Source organism: Xyrauchen texanus, chromosome 10 (assembly GCF_025860055.1).
Source record: "Xyrauchen texanus isolate HMW12.3.18 chromosome 10, RBS_HiC_50CHRs, whole genome shotgun sequence".
Taxonomy (NCBI): Eukaryota; Metazoa; Chordata; class Actinopteri; order Cypriniformes; family Catostomidae; genus Xyrauchen; species Xyrauchen texanus.
The window spans coordinates 42,724,809-42,738,055 of NC_068285.1; the positions used below are offsets into that span (position 1 = coordinate 42,724,809).

General features: G+C 36.3%; 1 protein-coding gene and 1 pseudogene across 7 annotated transcripts in view; one reads left to right on the forward strand and one right to left on the reverse strand.

Annotated features, from left to right (window-relative positions):
* Window positions 1-4,124: 4,124 nt before the first annotated feature.
* LOC127650371 (phosphatase and actin regulator 4A-like) overlaps window positions 4,125-13,247 on the reverse strand; it is an 89,409-nt gene continuing 80,286 nt past the window's right edge. For 4 of the 7 annotated variants that reach the window (XM_052135741.1, XM_052135742.1, XM_052135739.1 and 1 more), the window contains 3 exons: window positions 8,271-8,408; window positions 7,562-7,638; window positions 4,125-5,780 (listed from right to left, as the gene is read on the reverse strand). In XM_052135741.1, coding sequence (XP_051991701.1) covers window positions 5,765-5,780; window positions 7,562-7,638; window positions 8,271-8,408 — 231 coding nt within the window. In that variant the 3' untranslated portion in view covers window positions 4,125-5,764. The remainder of the gene's footprint in view (window positions 5,781-7,561; window positions 7,639-8,270; window positions 8,409-13,247) is intronic. The other 3 variants (XM_052135744.1, XM_052135743.1, XM_052135745.1) reach the window with 1 other exon arrangement.
* On the forward strand, window positions 9,887-10,834 carry LOC127650372 (uncharacterized; annotated as a pseudogene).

The following is a 13,247-nucleotide window of genomic DNA, read 5'->3' on the forward strand; positions in this document are numbered from 1 at the left end:
GTTCAATGACTATAGGAGTTTTGAGTTGCAGCTGTTTAAATTGGATTTGAATTGCTCACTTTTGGTTGATCTGATATACCGCCCCATAAGCACAACATAGACTTTTTAAATGAGTTTGCAGACTTCTTGGGGGAATTTACACCGAAATATGATAAACTGTTAATTCTTGGAGATTTCAATGTTCATAAATGCAGCACAGCGGACTAATTAGCTAAATAATGTATTACCCTTATTATTATATAAGTATTAATACACTTAGTATTACATAGATTAATGCATTTTATTTAGAACTTCATTTGAGTGTCCCTACTCTTCAGCTTGGACACACACTTGACCTGGTGTTTTCATATGGCAATTCTCTTTACGTTCATCAGATATTTGATAATGGGTTTTCTGACCATACATCTGTCATGTTTAACTTTTTGTGATACTATTCAATCAGTAGATATCAGTCAATGTGATATAAGTGTAGAGGAGCTTCCATTTGTTTAAATGTTTTAGACTCACTGGCTCCTGAATAGACTTAAACCTAGATCTGAGCCCTGGATTGACAATAATGTACTGTAGAAGAGTGGAGCATAAGTGGAAAAAGGACAGGCTCCAGATTTCCTTTGAAATACTAAGTGATTCATTATGCAAATTCCAAAAGGCAGTGAGAGTATCAAAATCCAGATATTTTGTGGAAATCTTTAACAAGAATTACCATAGACCAAAACTCTTTTTACTGTTTGTGAATACCAATCTATGTCAAAAACTGTGTGTGAGGATTTTCTTAGATTTTTTGGTTAATAAGATCATTGATATAAGATTGGGGATATCTCCCTCTGTTTGTACTGCTGAGTTCAGTCAGTTTTAACCTCCATTTTTCCTGAAACAAGTTTTTGATGCAGTGGGTCCCTACTTTTTGACTTTGATAAATCAATGTTTTGAAACTAGTACTGTACCTTATGTGTTAAAACATGCCACAGTTTATTCCTTGCTTAAGAGACTGAACTTAGAGCCTACTGTTTTAGCAAAGTTTAGACCTATTTCTAATTTGTCTTTTATTACAAAGATCTTAGAGAAAATAGTTTTACAACATCTGCAGAGTTTTCTTGATGAAAATAAGATCTTTGAGGTTTTTCTATCAGGTTTCCTGAAACACCACTCGACAGAGACTGCACTTTTGAAGGTTTTAAATTATATTTGACTAACTGGCGACACTGGGGACTTTGCTGTGCTTGTGCTCCTAGAATTGAGCGCTGCTTTCGATACAGTGGACCATGCTGTCCATCTTACTCGCTTGGAGCACTGTGCTGGTATAAAAGGAAATGGTTTAAATGATATCTTTCTAATAGAAGTTTTAAAGTTAACATTGGTGAACATTCATCTGAGGCAGCTCCGCTTCTGTGTGGTGTGCCGCAGGGTTCTATCTTAGCTCCCATTCTCTTTTCATTATAAATGCTTCCATTGGGTTCTATCTTTAGGAAGCATGTGCTGTCGTTCCATGCTGTGCAGATGATACTCAAATCAGTATTCAGTACTCCCAAAATAAATCTTGGTGATTTATCCTCTTCTGTGAAGCCTTGGGTTAAAAATCTGGGTGTTGTTTTTGATGATTGTCTCAAATTTGACAAACAGATAAACATAGTGGTTAAATCATGTTTCTTTCAGCTTCGACTACTAGCAAAAGTTGATTCTGTCTAATAACATTTTTGAAAAAGTAATTCATGCCTTTATTACATCAAGGCTGGACTACTGTAACTCACTTTATTTTGAGATTAGCCAGTCAGCTCTATCCCACTTGCAGATAAATCAAAATGTGGCTGCAAGACTTTTAACTAGTACTAAAAAATGAGATCTGATTTAAGAAGCTTCGACTGAACCAGATATTCCATTGCAACACAAAATTAATGACTATATAAATTCCTTTACAAATAATATTTAGACCATCTGGAGGAAAATTGGAATTTGGCAACCATCTGGAACAACACCTCAGAAGACAATGACTTCCCAACGCTCAACTCCAGAACCACCACAGAAAAAAGCTACATTCGGAATTTCATCTGTGGTCATAAATACTGTACATGATGTTATGTGCGATCAAGGGATTTTAGTAGGAATGAATGTCCCTGTTTTGCTCCTTTAAAACCAGTTGTAGTCAAGACCAGCTCATCCGAGTCAAGTTTAGACCAGAAAGGGTTGAGTCCAAGTCAAGAACGAGATCAAAAGAGGCCAATATTGAGACCAGACTCATATATACTTAAAGGGATAGTTCACACAAACATGAAAATTCTCTCATCATTTTCTCACCCTTCCTGTCATCCTGGATGTGCGCATGACTTTATTTCTTCTGCAGAACACAAATTAAGATTTTTAGCATAATATTTCAGCTCTGTAGGTCCATACCATGCAAGTGAATGGTGATCAGACCTTTGTAGCAAAAATCACAAAGGAAACATAAAAGTTGAAAAATAAACCATGACCTGAGCGTCAGGGACTTAATTTGATGTTCCACAATATTTTCATTGTTTGCAGCTCGAAACATCAGATGCCGGAACTGAGTTTGGACTTTGCGTTGAAAACAGACAGTTTTTGAAACATTTTAGCGCAATGACACAGGAACATAACCAATCATGCTTTGCTTCACTTCATTAACATACAATACACCACAGATAGCGCAAACACAATTAGAGGCATTATGAAAATTGGATACAAAAATGTGACTATTTTGCCATGTGGAGGAATTATCAGCATAGAAATTATATCTATTAAAAGTATACCTTTAGACCTGTAAAAATGGATTCAGATTTATTTTCCATGTTAAAGGTGAGGTATGTCATTTCTGTACCACTGGAGACACCAAAAAGAATTGTAAAATATTTTGTTTTTAAACACTCCACCTGTCTTTAATTGGTCAGTGGTCTCTGCATATTGTGAAATATTAATCTATTCAAAATATTGCATCTAAACTGTATATTTTCTCAACTGTTTCCTTATTTGTTATCTGTACTGTTTTATCTCAGTACTCAAGAGGCCGATAGTCACTTTTAAATGTCTGTACGAATTAACACAACGGCCCTCTCTATGAATGAAGAATGCATTTAATCACACTAGGGATGGGAAGATTAACCGATATGTATCGATACGCGGTCATGCGCGTGCACGATGCGAGTGCATCGGTAGAGCAGCAGAGGATGAATTAAATTTTGGAAGCAAATCGAGAAGCATCGGTTTTTGCGAGATGCATCGGTTTTTCCGAAATACAGCTTATCCTTTTAATACAGAATGTATTTCTTTATTTATTAACAAGTGTTCACACACATTTATTCTGCTGTTTCATGATTAAGGCCTAATGTGCTTAAATGGGACTACCCATTCTTTTTGTCCCAAAAAACAGAAAATGTGTGGTAGGAACATTTGGGGGAAAAAAGGTCATTAATTTGGTTCCAATAATTACTAGTGTGCAATCCAACCAGAAAGAGCATACTAGCTTCACCAAACATCATAATGCAAAGAACTTTGGGCACAGAGAGTTCCAATGACTGACAGGTCAAGGGCTGCTTTAAAGACTCCGTTGATGATATTGCAATCACATTGAATGAATAATGCCACTGTATCTGTGGGAAATATGGGTGGAAAGGACAGCCAAAGGCAGAGACAGAAAGTGCATTGATGAAAGAGTGCAATTGTGAAGTTGTTGAGGGATAGAGAGCAGCAGACACCCATTAAAAGAACAATCATGATGCAGGACAACTTCAAAATGTCATGATGGGTGGAAGCCACAATGGCATTCCCTCTGCAAGCATATTCATTAACATTTCAAAGACTTCTGAGAGCTCATAGAAACGATAGATTTAACTCTGTGCTCAACCCTGGATGAAACCATAATGGACGGGAATGCTTTAAAAGAAATGAGCCAGCTAGAAATCTTTAGCTGAGCTTATAGTGCCATCTACAGATGCAAAGTAAATATTGCATGTGGTTTCATGCCACACCATTTGCAGCTGCTATACACCCCCCCCCCCCCCACCCTATAGGGGTAGGAGGGGGTATAGCAACAGCAAATATATATATATATGCGCATTCAAGGAACAATGAGAGGTTTAATGCATCAACCATTTCATCTGTCATGTAAAACAAACCTAACAAATAATCCAAAATATGCTCACAGTTTCTATTTTTAATTAATAGAGAAGTGAATGTACATTTGATTCTTGAAAGACCTTTTTGTATACATCTTTACATAAAAAAAAGAACTATACAGCAGTGGAATAAAACAGATCTGTACCGGATCCTTTTATCACTGTAGTCATACTGTTTGTGCTTTATAAAAACAGGATAGTGTAATACAATTATCACAATTAAACCAAATTTCAGACATCAGGCAGACGAGATATACAATACAATCAATCAACAGAAATTATCTATACAGTGCACAAGGCCTACAAAACAAAGTGCCCCATAAACCAGCAGTGAAAATGAGTTCAAAACATTTTTACATTTACAGTGACTCCACAACGTAACAACCATTTGGTATAAATTGTTCAATATACAGTGTTAAAATGTAATCTACAGAAGAAGGTTGAATCTGACGAAACCAAGAACAAGTCTAGGTCAAATTTCACCTGACAAAATTACAAATAAAATTAAGATTTTGCAAATAGAAATACAGAAGTGTACTTTAGGACCATGATTTGAACAGATTTGTTGTAATACGACCATGTTATTATGATAATATATATTATATGAATCACATTTCACAAGTATTTACACAGTTTTTGTAGTACTGCATTCAAGTTATGCTGATATTAATAAAACAAATGTTAATGCATTATAGATATTTAACAAACTGGAAAAAAAAAAAATGCCTGAACACATCATGGTAATAAGAATTGCATCACAACAAAAAATCATAATGATCATAAATTTTTTCTTTGTGCAAAAAATAAAATAAAATAAAAAATACAAAAAATAATATTTTTTTTTTAGATGCATCATTTCGGGTTATTATATGACATTGACATGTTTTTGTGAGATTCACCCTCAAGCATTTAAAGTGAAGTGCTGTGTTGCTAAAAAAAGGATATTTTTATAAATATATCTAAAAATATTAAAGACCCATCTATGTTAGAAATAGTAATTTACAGTCAAATGCACATTATCTGGTTACCGTGTATTGCTGTCCTGAGAATGTCAAAGATGTGCTTTCAGAAAGACACACCAGTGTGTGTTCAGTGTTACAAACATCTGTATAAACAGACTTTCTTTATTACTTTAGGGTCAGGGTAAACAAGTCCACATGTTGTACCAGTGTTAAAGCATATTCCGTTAATCACACTCTCACATACACAATCCCATTCACTCACCACTAAAACAGTTCGTTTATCACCAGTGTTGAAATTTCCATAAAATAATTATTGTTGTGGACATTTAAGTCTATTCTTGTGCACCAAAAAGACTATTAAAACAGCCCAAGCCACACAGTTCCGTGTCACCTTTTCTCTGAAATTCCCAGTAAACGGAGTGATCTGGTCACGAGGAATCAAGGGAACTCTTCAGAGGATTGGCACTCCAAACCCGCTCCTCAACAGTGTGTGTGAAATGAATTACCTGCGTCACTTCCTCTTCCTCACTCGATAGCACTGAGTGACTGGCCTGGGCACTCTTCAGTTTACACAGGAGGGTCATGGGTAATAGGATGCACAAGTGAGATGGACAGCTTTCAGCTGCAGTTCTAGAGGCAGCTTTTATCTCTCTGGGGCTTCCTCCGCAGAGAAGGTGGTTATGGCCGATGAAACCTGCATAGAAAAAGTTTTTGCGAGTGAGTGTTAAGAGTGATAAAAATCTTTCCTCTCACAAAAGGCAAGACCACATTTACATGCACATCATTTTTCCAAGTCTCCATATTTTGGTTAAAAGTGTTTCCAGAAAAAAAAAAAAAAAAGGCTTACACGCTCCACAGCTATTGGGATATTCCAAGGTCTATGTGACGTCAGTTTAAAATGAAAGTAGTTGAATAAGCACAAGCTATTTCTTTCATATAGACATGCACTGCTTTGTGAGTGTAAATGACTGCGTGCAAACGTGGGACAGCTGAACTTGGTACCATCAGAATAAAAACTCACCAATTCATCAATTCTAATGCAAAAAACAAACAAAACAAACACTTTAAATGCAAAAACAACTAACGTGCCGTTTTTGCATTTAAAGTGCCATTCTCTCACTACAGGGTTCCCACTCTTTTCAATACATTATTTTCCATCACATTTTATGTGACTAACACTTGTAACATTTAACCACAATATAGCATGATATCATGAGATATACAGTGCGTCATTGCTTTATACAACCATACTAATCCATAAAAAATAAATAAAATAAAAAAAAGTTAAAAAGCAATGGTGTATTAGAGGTGTATATATCTGGTATCATAAGAAGTATGTTATAAATGTCGATGCAATCAAGGATGACAAATAATTTGACATGAGATTTATGCCATTTGTCAAGCCTGAATTTTGTTAATGCAATTTTCATATAAGATTTTTATAAATTAATAAATAAAAACCCAGGACAAGTGGAATCCCTGGTACAACACTTAAAGATGATTTAAGCAGAGTTTCATGCTTGTTTTTATTTGTCAAAATGACAGGCAGCATATTATCGATCAATGTTTTAAAAAAGGTAGGATGATGAGAAAAATGGCGCACCAGTCAAAGACATCCGTCTGGCGTGTGCGTTCACATAGGAAAACATCATACATCGATCCACCACAACATTAAAACCACTTGCCTTATTCAACCACTTGGATTCCTCTCAGGCAGCTAAAACAGCACCAACCCGTATCTCAGAATAGCATTCTGAGATGATATTCTTCTCACCACAATTGTACAGAGTGGTTATCTGAGTTACTGTAGACTTTGTCAGTTCAAACCAGTCTGGCCATTCTCTGTTGACCTCTCTCATCAACAAGACATTTCCATCCTCAGAACTGCCGCTCACTGGATGTTTTTTTGTTTTTGGCACCATTCTGAGTAAATTCTAGAGACTGTTGTGTGTGAAAAAAATTGGATCTCAGTGATTTGGACCGTGGCATGATTGTTGGTGCCAGATGGGCTGGTTTGAGTATTTCTGTAACTGCTAATTGTAATTCGGAGAAGGTGTCTAATGTCCCTTGTCATGTAAAAGCATTTATTTTGTTTATGAGCTCTGTAGTAATTCTTAACATCTCCTTGTGCATATGTTGTATTGAGAACACATGAACTGTTACACATAACAGTCTTTAAAAAACTGAACACTTGACTCTACCCCTAGAGTTTTGACTGTACCCTTAAACATTTTGGGGCACGAATGCTCCAAAATAAAAATGCAGTTGTAGAGCCCTGCATATGCTGCCAGTATTTTCAGTTTTGTATAAACCGGTAAATTGGCTTATAGCGGTTGGGTTAAGGCATGTATGTGCTGCATATATTATAAAAATGACCAAATTCTGAATAATATGGGAAACTTCTAGTGCCTGTGAATTACTCATTGACTGATAAATCCATAATCAATAATACTAAAGACTGTGAAAGTGTCAGACCTGGTGTAAATCCTGCTCTCCTCATGTACCTCCATTTCTGAGCTCTTAAACTCATTCAATTCTTTTCTTATGGCCGCCTGGAGGAGAAGAAAAAAAGATATGGAGAAAAAGAAAGATCAACATGAACCTGATAATGTTATATAATATACAGTATCATTTATATATAGATTGTTGCATCATGATAGAATTGGACAGTGATTCTTATAGGAATAGTTCAAAAATGAACATTTGCTGATAATTTACTCGCCCTCAAGACATCAAAGATGTCTCGGAGTGTCTTACTTCATCAAAACTGAATTTGGATTTATTGTGGATTATTTTGATGCACACTAAATATGCATTTTGAACAGTCAAATAATGGAGTACATTCACTTGAATTGTTAAAAGGAGGAGGCCTGAAATTAAATCCTAAAAATCTTAAATTTGGTTTTGATGATGAAAGAAACTCCAAGATACATCTTGGATGCCCTGAGGGCGAGTAAATTATCAGCAAATGCTCATTTTTGTGTGAACTATTCCTTTAATGTCTTTGTTCCTTTTGAAATACCATTTGTTTGGCAAGGATCTTTAGCATTTACTCTGTGGCATTTTCAACTGTGTGCAAATATAGATAATTTTTTATGTAACTACAATTTACATCACACTAAATTCAAGTTGTCTCATATTTGCCACCACTAGGGGTCAGATGAAACCAGTACATCAGACAAACCTTGTCAGCAGGCGTGAGTTTGGTCCAGGGTTTGTCAGCGCGGCGGTCATAGTCTTGAGCTGAAGTGCACTCCACGTACTCATGAAAACGCAGGATCTTTCTGGCCTGAAGCTCCGCTATTGTAGGCCTCTGTGATAACTGAAGAAAACAAAGACAAAACAATGTTTCATGTGCTTCTTGATACCTTAAACTGCCCTTTAAGATGAGAGCCTGTATTAAATGGCCTTTAAGATTTGCCACCTTTGTTTACATACAGTGTGAAAAACATGACTTGGTTAGTTGGTTTTTACTTGTTTCTGGCCACATACACGGGGGTGGCTACATTGGCCCGAGCAAGAGGTGCCTCTCGGGCTGAAATATAGACTATAGGCCGACATTCATTAGTTGTGGCTCAGCGGTTAAGGCTCTGGGTTACTGACTGAAAGGTTGGGGGTTCAAACCCCAGCATTGCTAAGATACCACTGTTGGGCCCTTGAGCAAGGCCCTTGACCCTATCTGCTCCAGGGGCACCGTTTCATGGTTGACCCTGCGCTCTGACCCCAGCTTAGTTGGGATATGCGAAAACAACTGCATTTCATTGGCTCTGTACCTGTACTCTGCACAATGACAATAAAGTTCAATCTTAATCTTTAACCATGTGTTCCCTTTGTTTTTATATCTTGATATTTTTAAAGGATTATAAAGTGAATCTCGACTTTATCTGCATCAAAAGATCATGTGTTGTGCATGCGCTCTTTATATGTACAGCAGGGTTTATCTGTGGATTACACTGCCTTCATTTAAGAATTTATAAATTTTTTCCTAATGTACAATGTTCGTTAAGGTTTGGATTTGGCTTTGGGAAACTGAGCAGCAGTTATGTAAGCAACGGGCGTTGAACGGGCTATGAAATTCTCTATACGAGAGCGGAAATCTTTACCAATCAAATGGTCAATTGTACAATGAAGGCATGAAAGCAGAATGCTGCACCTGCATATTAGGACACACTGATCTGCAAGATCATACATGTTTATTAGTTTTGATGCAGGGATTGTTTGTGTGTGTTTGCTGGGATCAAGGAAATATGCTTTGCCAATATACAGTATTATCAAGCTTACATATTTAATTGAGGGTGCTCTAACATTCGCAACCCTGCAGAACCGGGTCTGCATCTAGCCCCACAACTTTTAGCCTTTCAAAGTTCTAAGGGTGGATGGCAAAGTCTTCAAAGAGAAAAGGAATGATCACTTCTGAATGGAATGCACCCTTAATCTTTAGAGAAGCACAGTTGAATTAAATGGCTCTGGTCATGTGATTATTTGCACCACTTGGTCACAATTGTAAGAGGTGGGATTAAATGGGTTAGTTAATAGTCTGAATTCACACCTGCTATAGGCCTAACTACAACATATTCTCACTGATTGTCCACTCCCCCAATGATTACTTGACAACTGTATGGGTAAATGCACATCATCCACATGTAAAAGTATCTAAACATGACCAAGATCAATCATTTGCCTTCCCAAAACATCAGGATGATGCAGTCTGCTGGAAGATACACTCGAGAAATACACCACCATCTAAATTACATTGGTGTAAATGCCCCATTGAGCATGTTAACAAGACATTACAAAGAATAAACATCTAGCATATGTAAACCTCACAAAATGAATAAGTACATTAATCACTTCATACAATATGATGCTAATAAGCATGTTGCAACAATGGAATATGCTGGTCGTGCCTTAAGTGCAAAATATTTATTCAATCTTCTGTCCTTGATTTTAGGGACATTATCGTAACCATAGACAACATGACCAACCGTAATGATGATCTGGTGGCAAGTTCCGAGAAAACACAGCTCTGGCATGACAATGGAGTGGACATCAATGAGTGGTCTATTCGGAGGATCAGGCAAAGACTAGGTTGGAAGTACAGAATCATTGTCCCATGATCAAAGAGATCCGTCTCCAACAAGCCCAAAAATTGATCGTTTCATGACTTTATTTTCACTGATGAAACCACTGTGGCTTTGATCACTTTGCCAGCATGTCATTTCGTAAGAGTGGGAGATACATTTCCAAACCAATGTCGAAACACCCACTGAAAGTTCATGTTTGTGGGGCAATATCCAGACTGGGACCAGGAGCTTTTGCAATCTTCGAAGGGATAATGGACAGGATTTTTTTTGAAGATGCTATTATAAAAGAAACTGAATCTCCATACATTATAGAAAACTTTTGAGTCCACCACCATTTCATTCAGGACAATGTCCCAAAGCAAACTGCTGCAAGCAGAGTTATTCCTGCAAAGTGTATAAACTGGGACAAGACTCCAGCAGAATCCCCTGATAAGAATCCCAATGAGATACTGTGGGATGCTCTGAAGGACTTTATTCCAAAGCAAATAAAAAAGCCAACTACTAAGTCTGACTTAATTGCTGCCATTAATACATTCTGGTTTGAAGAACTCATAGAAACGGCATGCAGCGAGTACATAAATAGACCGTTTAAAGTTCTTCCAGTTGTGGTTGAGCCTCAGGGTGGCCACACTGGAATGTAGTTATTATTTTTATTCCATAAAAAACATTTCTGACAGTTTTCCAGTAACTATAAGCTTTTCTAACTATTTTTCTGTCTTTAATTTTTTTTTAAATTGGTTGTTTATTAGTTACAGACAATAATACAGAAAATGGGCCTCATTTTCTTTTAATTTACTGTCTTAAAATAGAACAATGCTTGTATGCGTATGGTCTATACAAATAGAAATACAATAAAAATTACAATACATTCAAATAAAGTAACATTTATGTTACAAGAATCGCAGGATCACTCAAAGCGCTCCTAAAATTAGGAACATGATTACATAAATGCTGGCGATTAGAGCTCTGAAATTATTTAATTTAAAGTAATGACTATTTATAACAGGTAATATTATTTCAATCATCTGAACTTCGTAAACCTGAGCACGATAAAACTGTGTAAAAAATAAATATGAATTCAGAGTGCGGAATGAACAGTGAGCGGTTTGTCACTATGAGCATCATTAATCATAGACATAGTTCATAGATAATTCTTTTTAAACATTGCCCACCAACATCTACTCCATTTACTCAAATAAAACAAGACTTGCACTTCACTTAGATAACTAATATTGCCATTAAATTCATGCTATGAGTGGACAATATTTTACATGGCATGATTTTCAAGATATTCCCAGCATAATTGCCGAGGAGTCCAGACACTGCGTTTTGTCTCGTGTGACGTGAATGCCCTTGGTTTTGTATTTTCTCAATTCCTTGTGCATTGGTGTCTGTCTTGTCTTCAGTGATAACCCGCCCTCTCATTTGCCTTGTTACCTGATTGATTAAAAGTTTCTTAGTTTCACCTGCGTTCCTAGTTTCCCTCCCGATTTCTCTCCTTCAATTATCTCCCAGTTCCCTTTGGTGCCAGTTCATCGTAAGGATGTTGCTTGTTTTTATGTCCCCTGTTAGGTCTCTCTCGTTCGTGTTCCTGTGCAGTCTGTTTTCTGTTGGTTCCCACTTCCAGCCCAGCCCGTCATCGTGTTGTCGCCCTGGACTGTGTTTGTTTTCCCCTTCGGGGTAGTTTTTGTTATATTGGTGTTAATTAAAAGCCCTAATCGCTACTCTGCGTTTGAGTCCTGCCATTTCCTCTACAAAACCTGACATTATTGTCCTTGGGAGGCAATTCAGTATGTAGACAGCAACCAATAACACAAAAAGTATTAAAATCAAACAATACAAAAATGATATTAATGAGCCATTTATAAAATTATGCCTGACTTCTGGAATAAAATCAATAAATTGGTTATCAATTTAGACATATTGCCAAAGCTTCAATACTCACAATAATTAATGACAAGACAAAGAGAATAATAATAATAATAAAACAGGAATAAATAACAATAAAAATAGAAAAGTAGTAAAGAAAAGTAAAGAAATGGCAAGTTACGTAAATAATAATAATAAAAACAATATACACCATGCAATACAAAATACAATAAATATTAAAACTTTCATGCATGCATGTTCGTGGGACGGGAATTTTATTTGCACTCTTAGTATAAGTGGACTTTAATAATTGAAGCGCAACAAGCAAAATATCACCCACAAGTGCAACAACAGCATGAAAAGCAAACATCAGCTGCCTACTGAGATCAGCATCATCTACAGTTTCAAGTTTTAAGAAACTTGACATTCAGTCAGTAAGACTCGTGGATGCACGAGATAAACAGTGTTCTGAAAATTATAGAAATGTTGTATTTACCAAAATATCTTCAATGTAAATGTGTATTGTGCAAGTTAATATTTTTAATTATTTACTGTAAGTGCTATCATAAAGTGGGATCATCTTCCAGCCATCTTTCTATTATTATTATTTTTATTATAATTTTGTATAAACCGGCATAAAATGTTTTTCTGCATATTTTTTTTCGCATTGCTTTCCTTCATTCACAATTTGTGCCCTATGGGAAATACAGGAAAAATCCTTTATATTTTGATAGGCCTATGTGTAATGGAATAAAACAATGACCAACGTGAACAAAATATCTCACTTCACTTGTCACAAACATGATCTAGGCCTACTGCTAAAAGAACGACACATACGATTTTTAATTTTAAGCCTTTCCATAAGGAAAATGCTTAACGTGGCTTAAGGTTTATCTTCGGAAAAAAACATAAATAAAAACTCTACGTGGTCGTTATCTTTAGTGGTTTTAAGCCACGTTAAGTGTATTAGAATGTCCTTTGAACTTCATAAACCGGAGCATAATAATAAATCGCTATGAAAAGTGCGTATCAATACAATCAGAATGTGCATGCCAAACATACAGTATACAAATATGTATGTGCGCAGAAAACACACACAATAAAAATTCATTTGGCTTGTCCTCTGTTTAACGTGCTTTTCCGCTGCATTACGGCTCTGAGGTTCACAGATCCCCAGCCAAGCACAAGCCAAGTATCTGCTTCGGCAG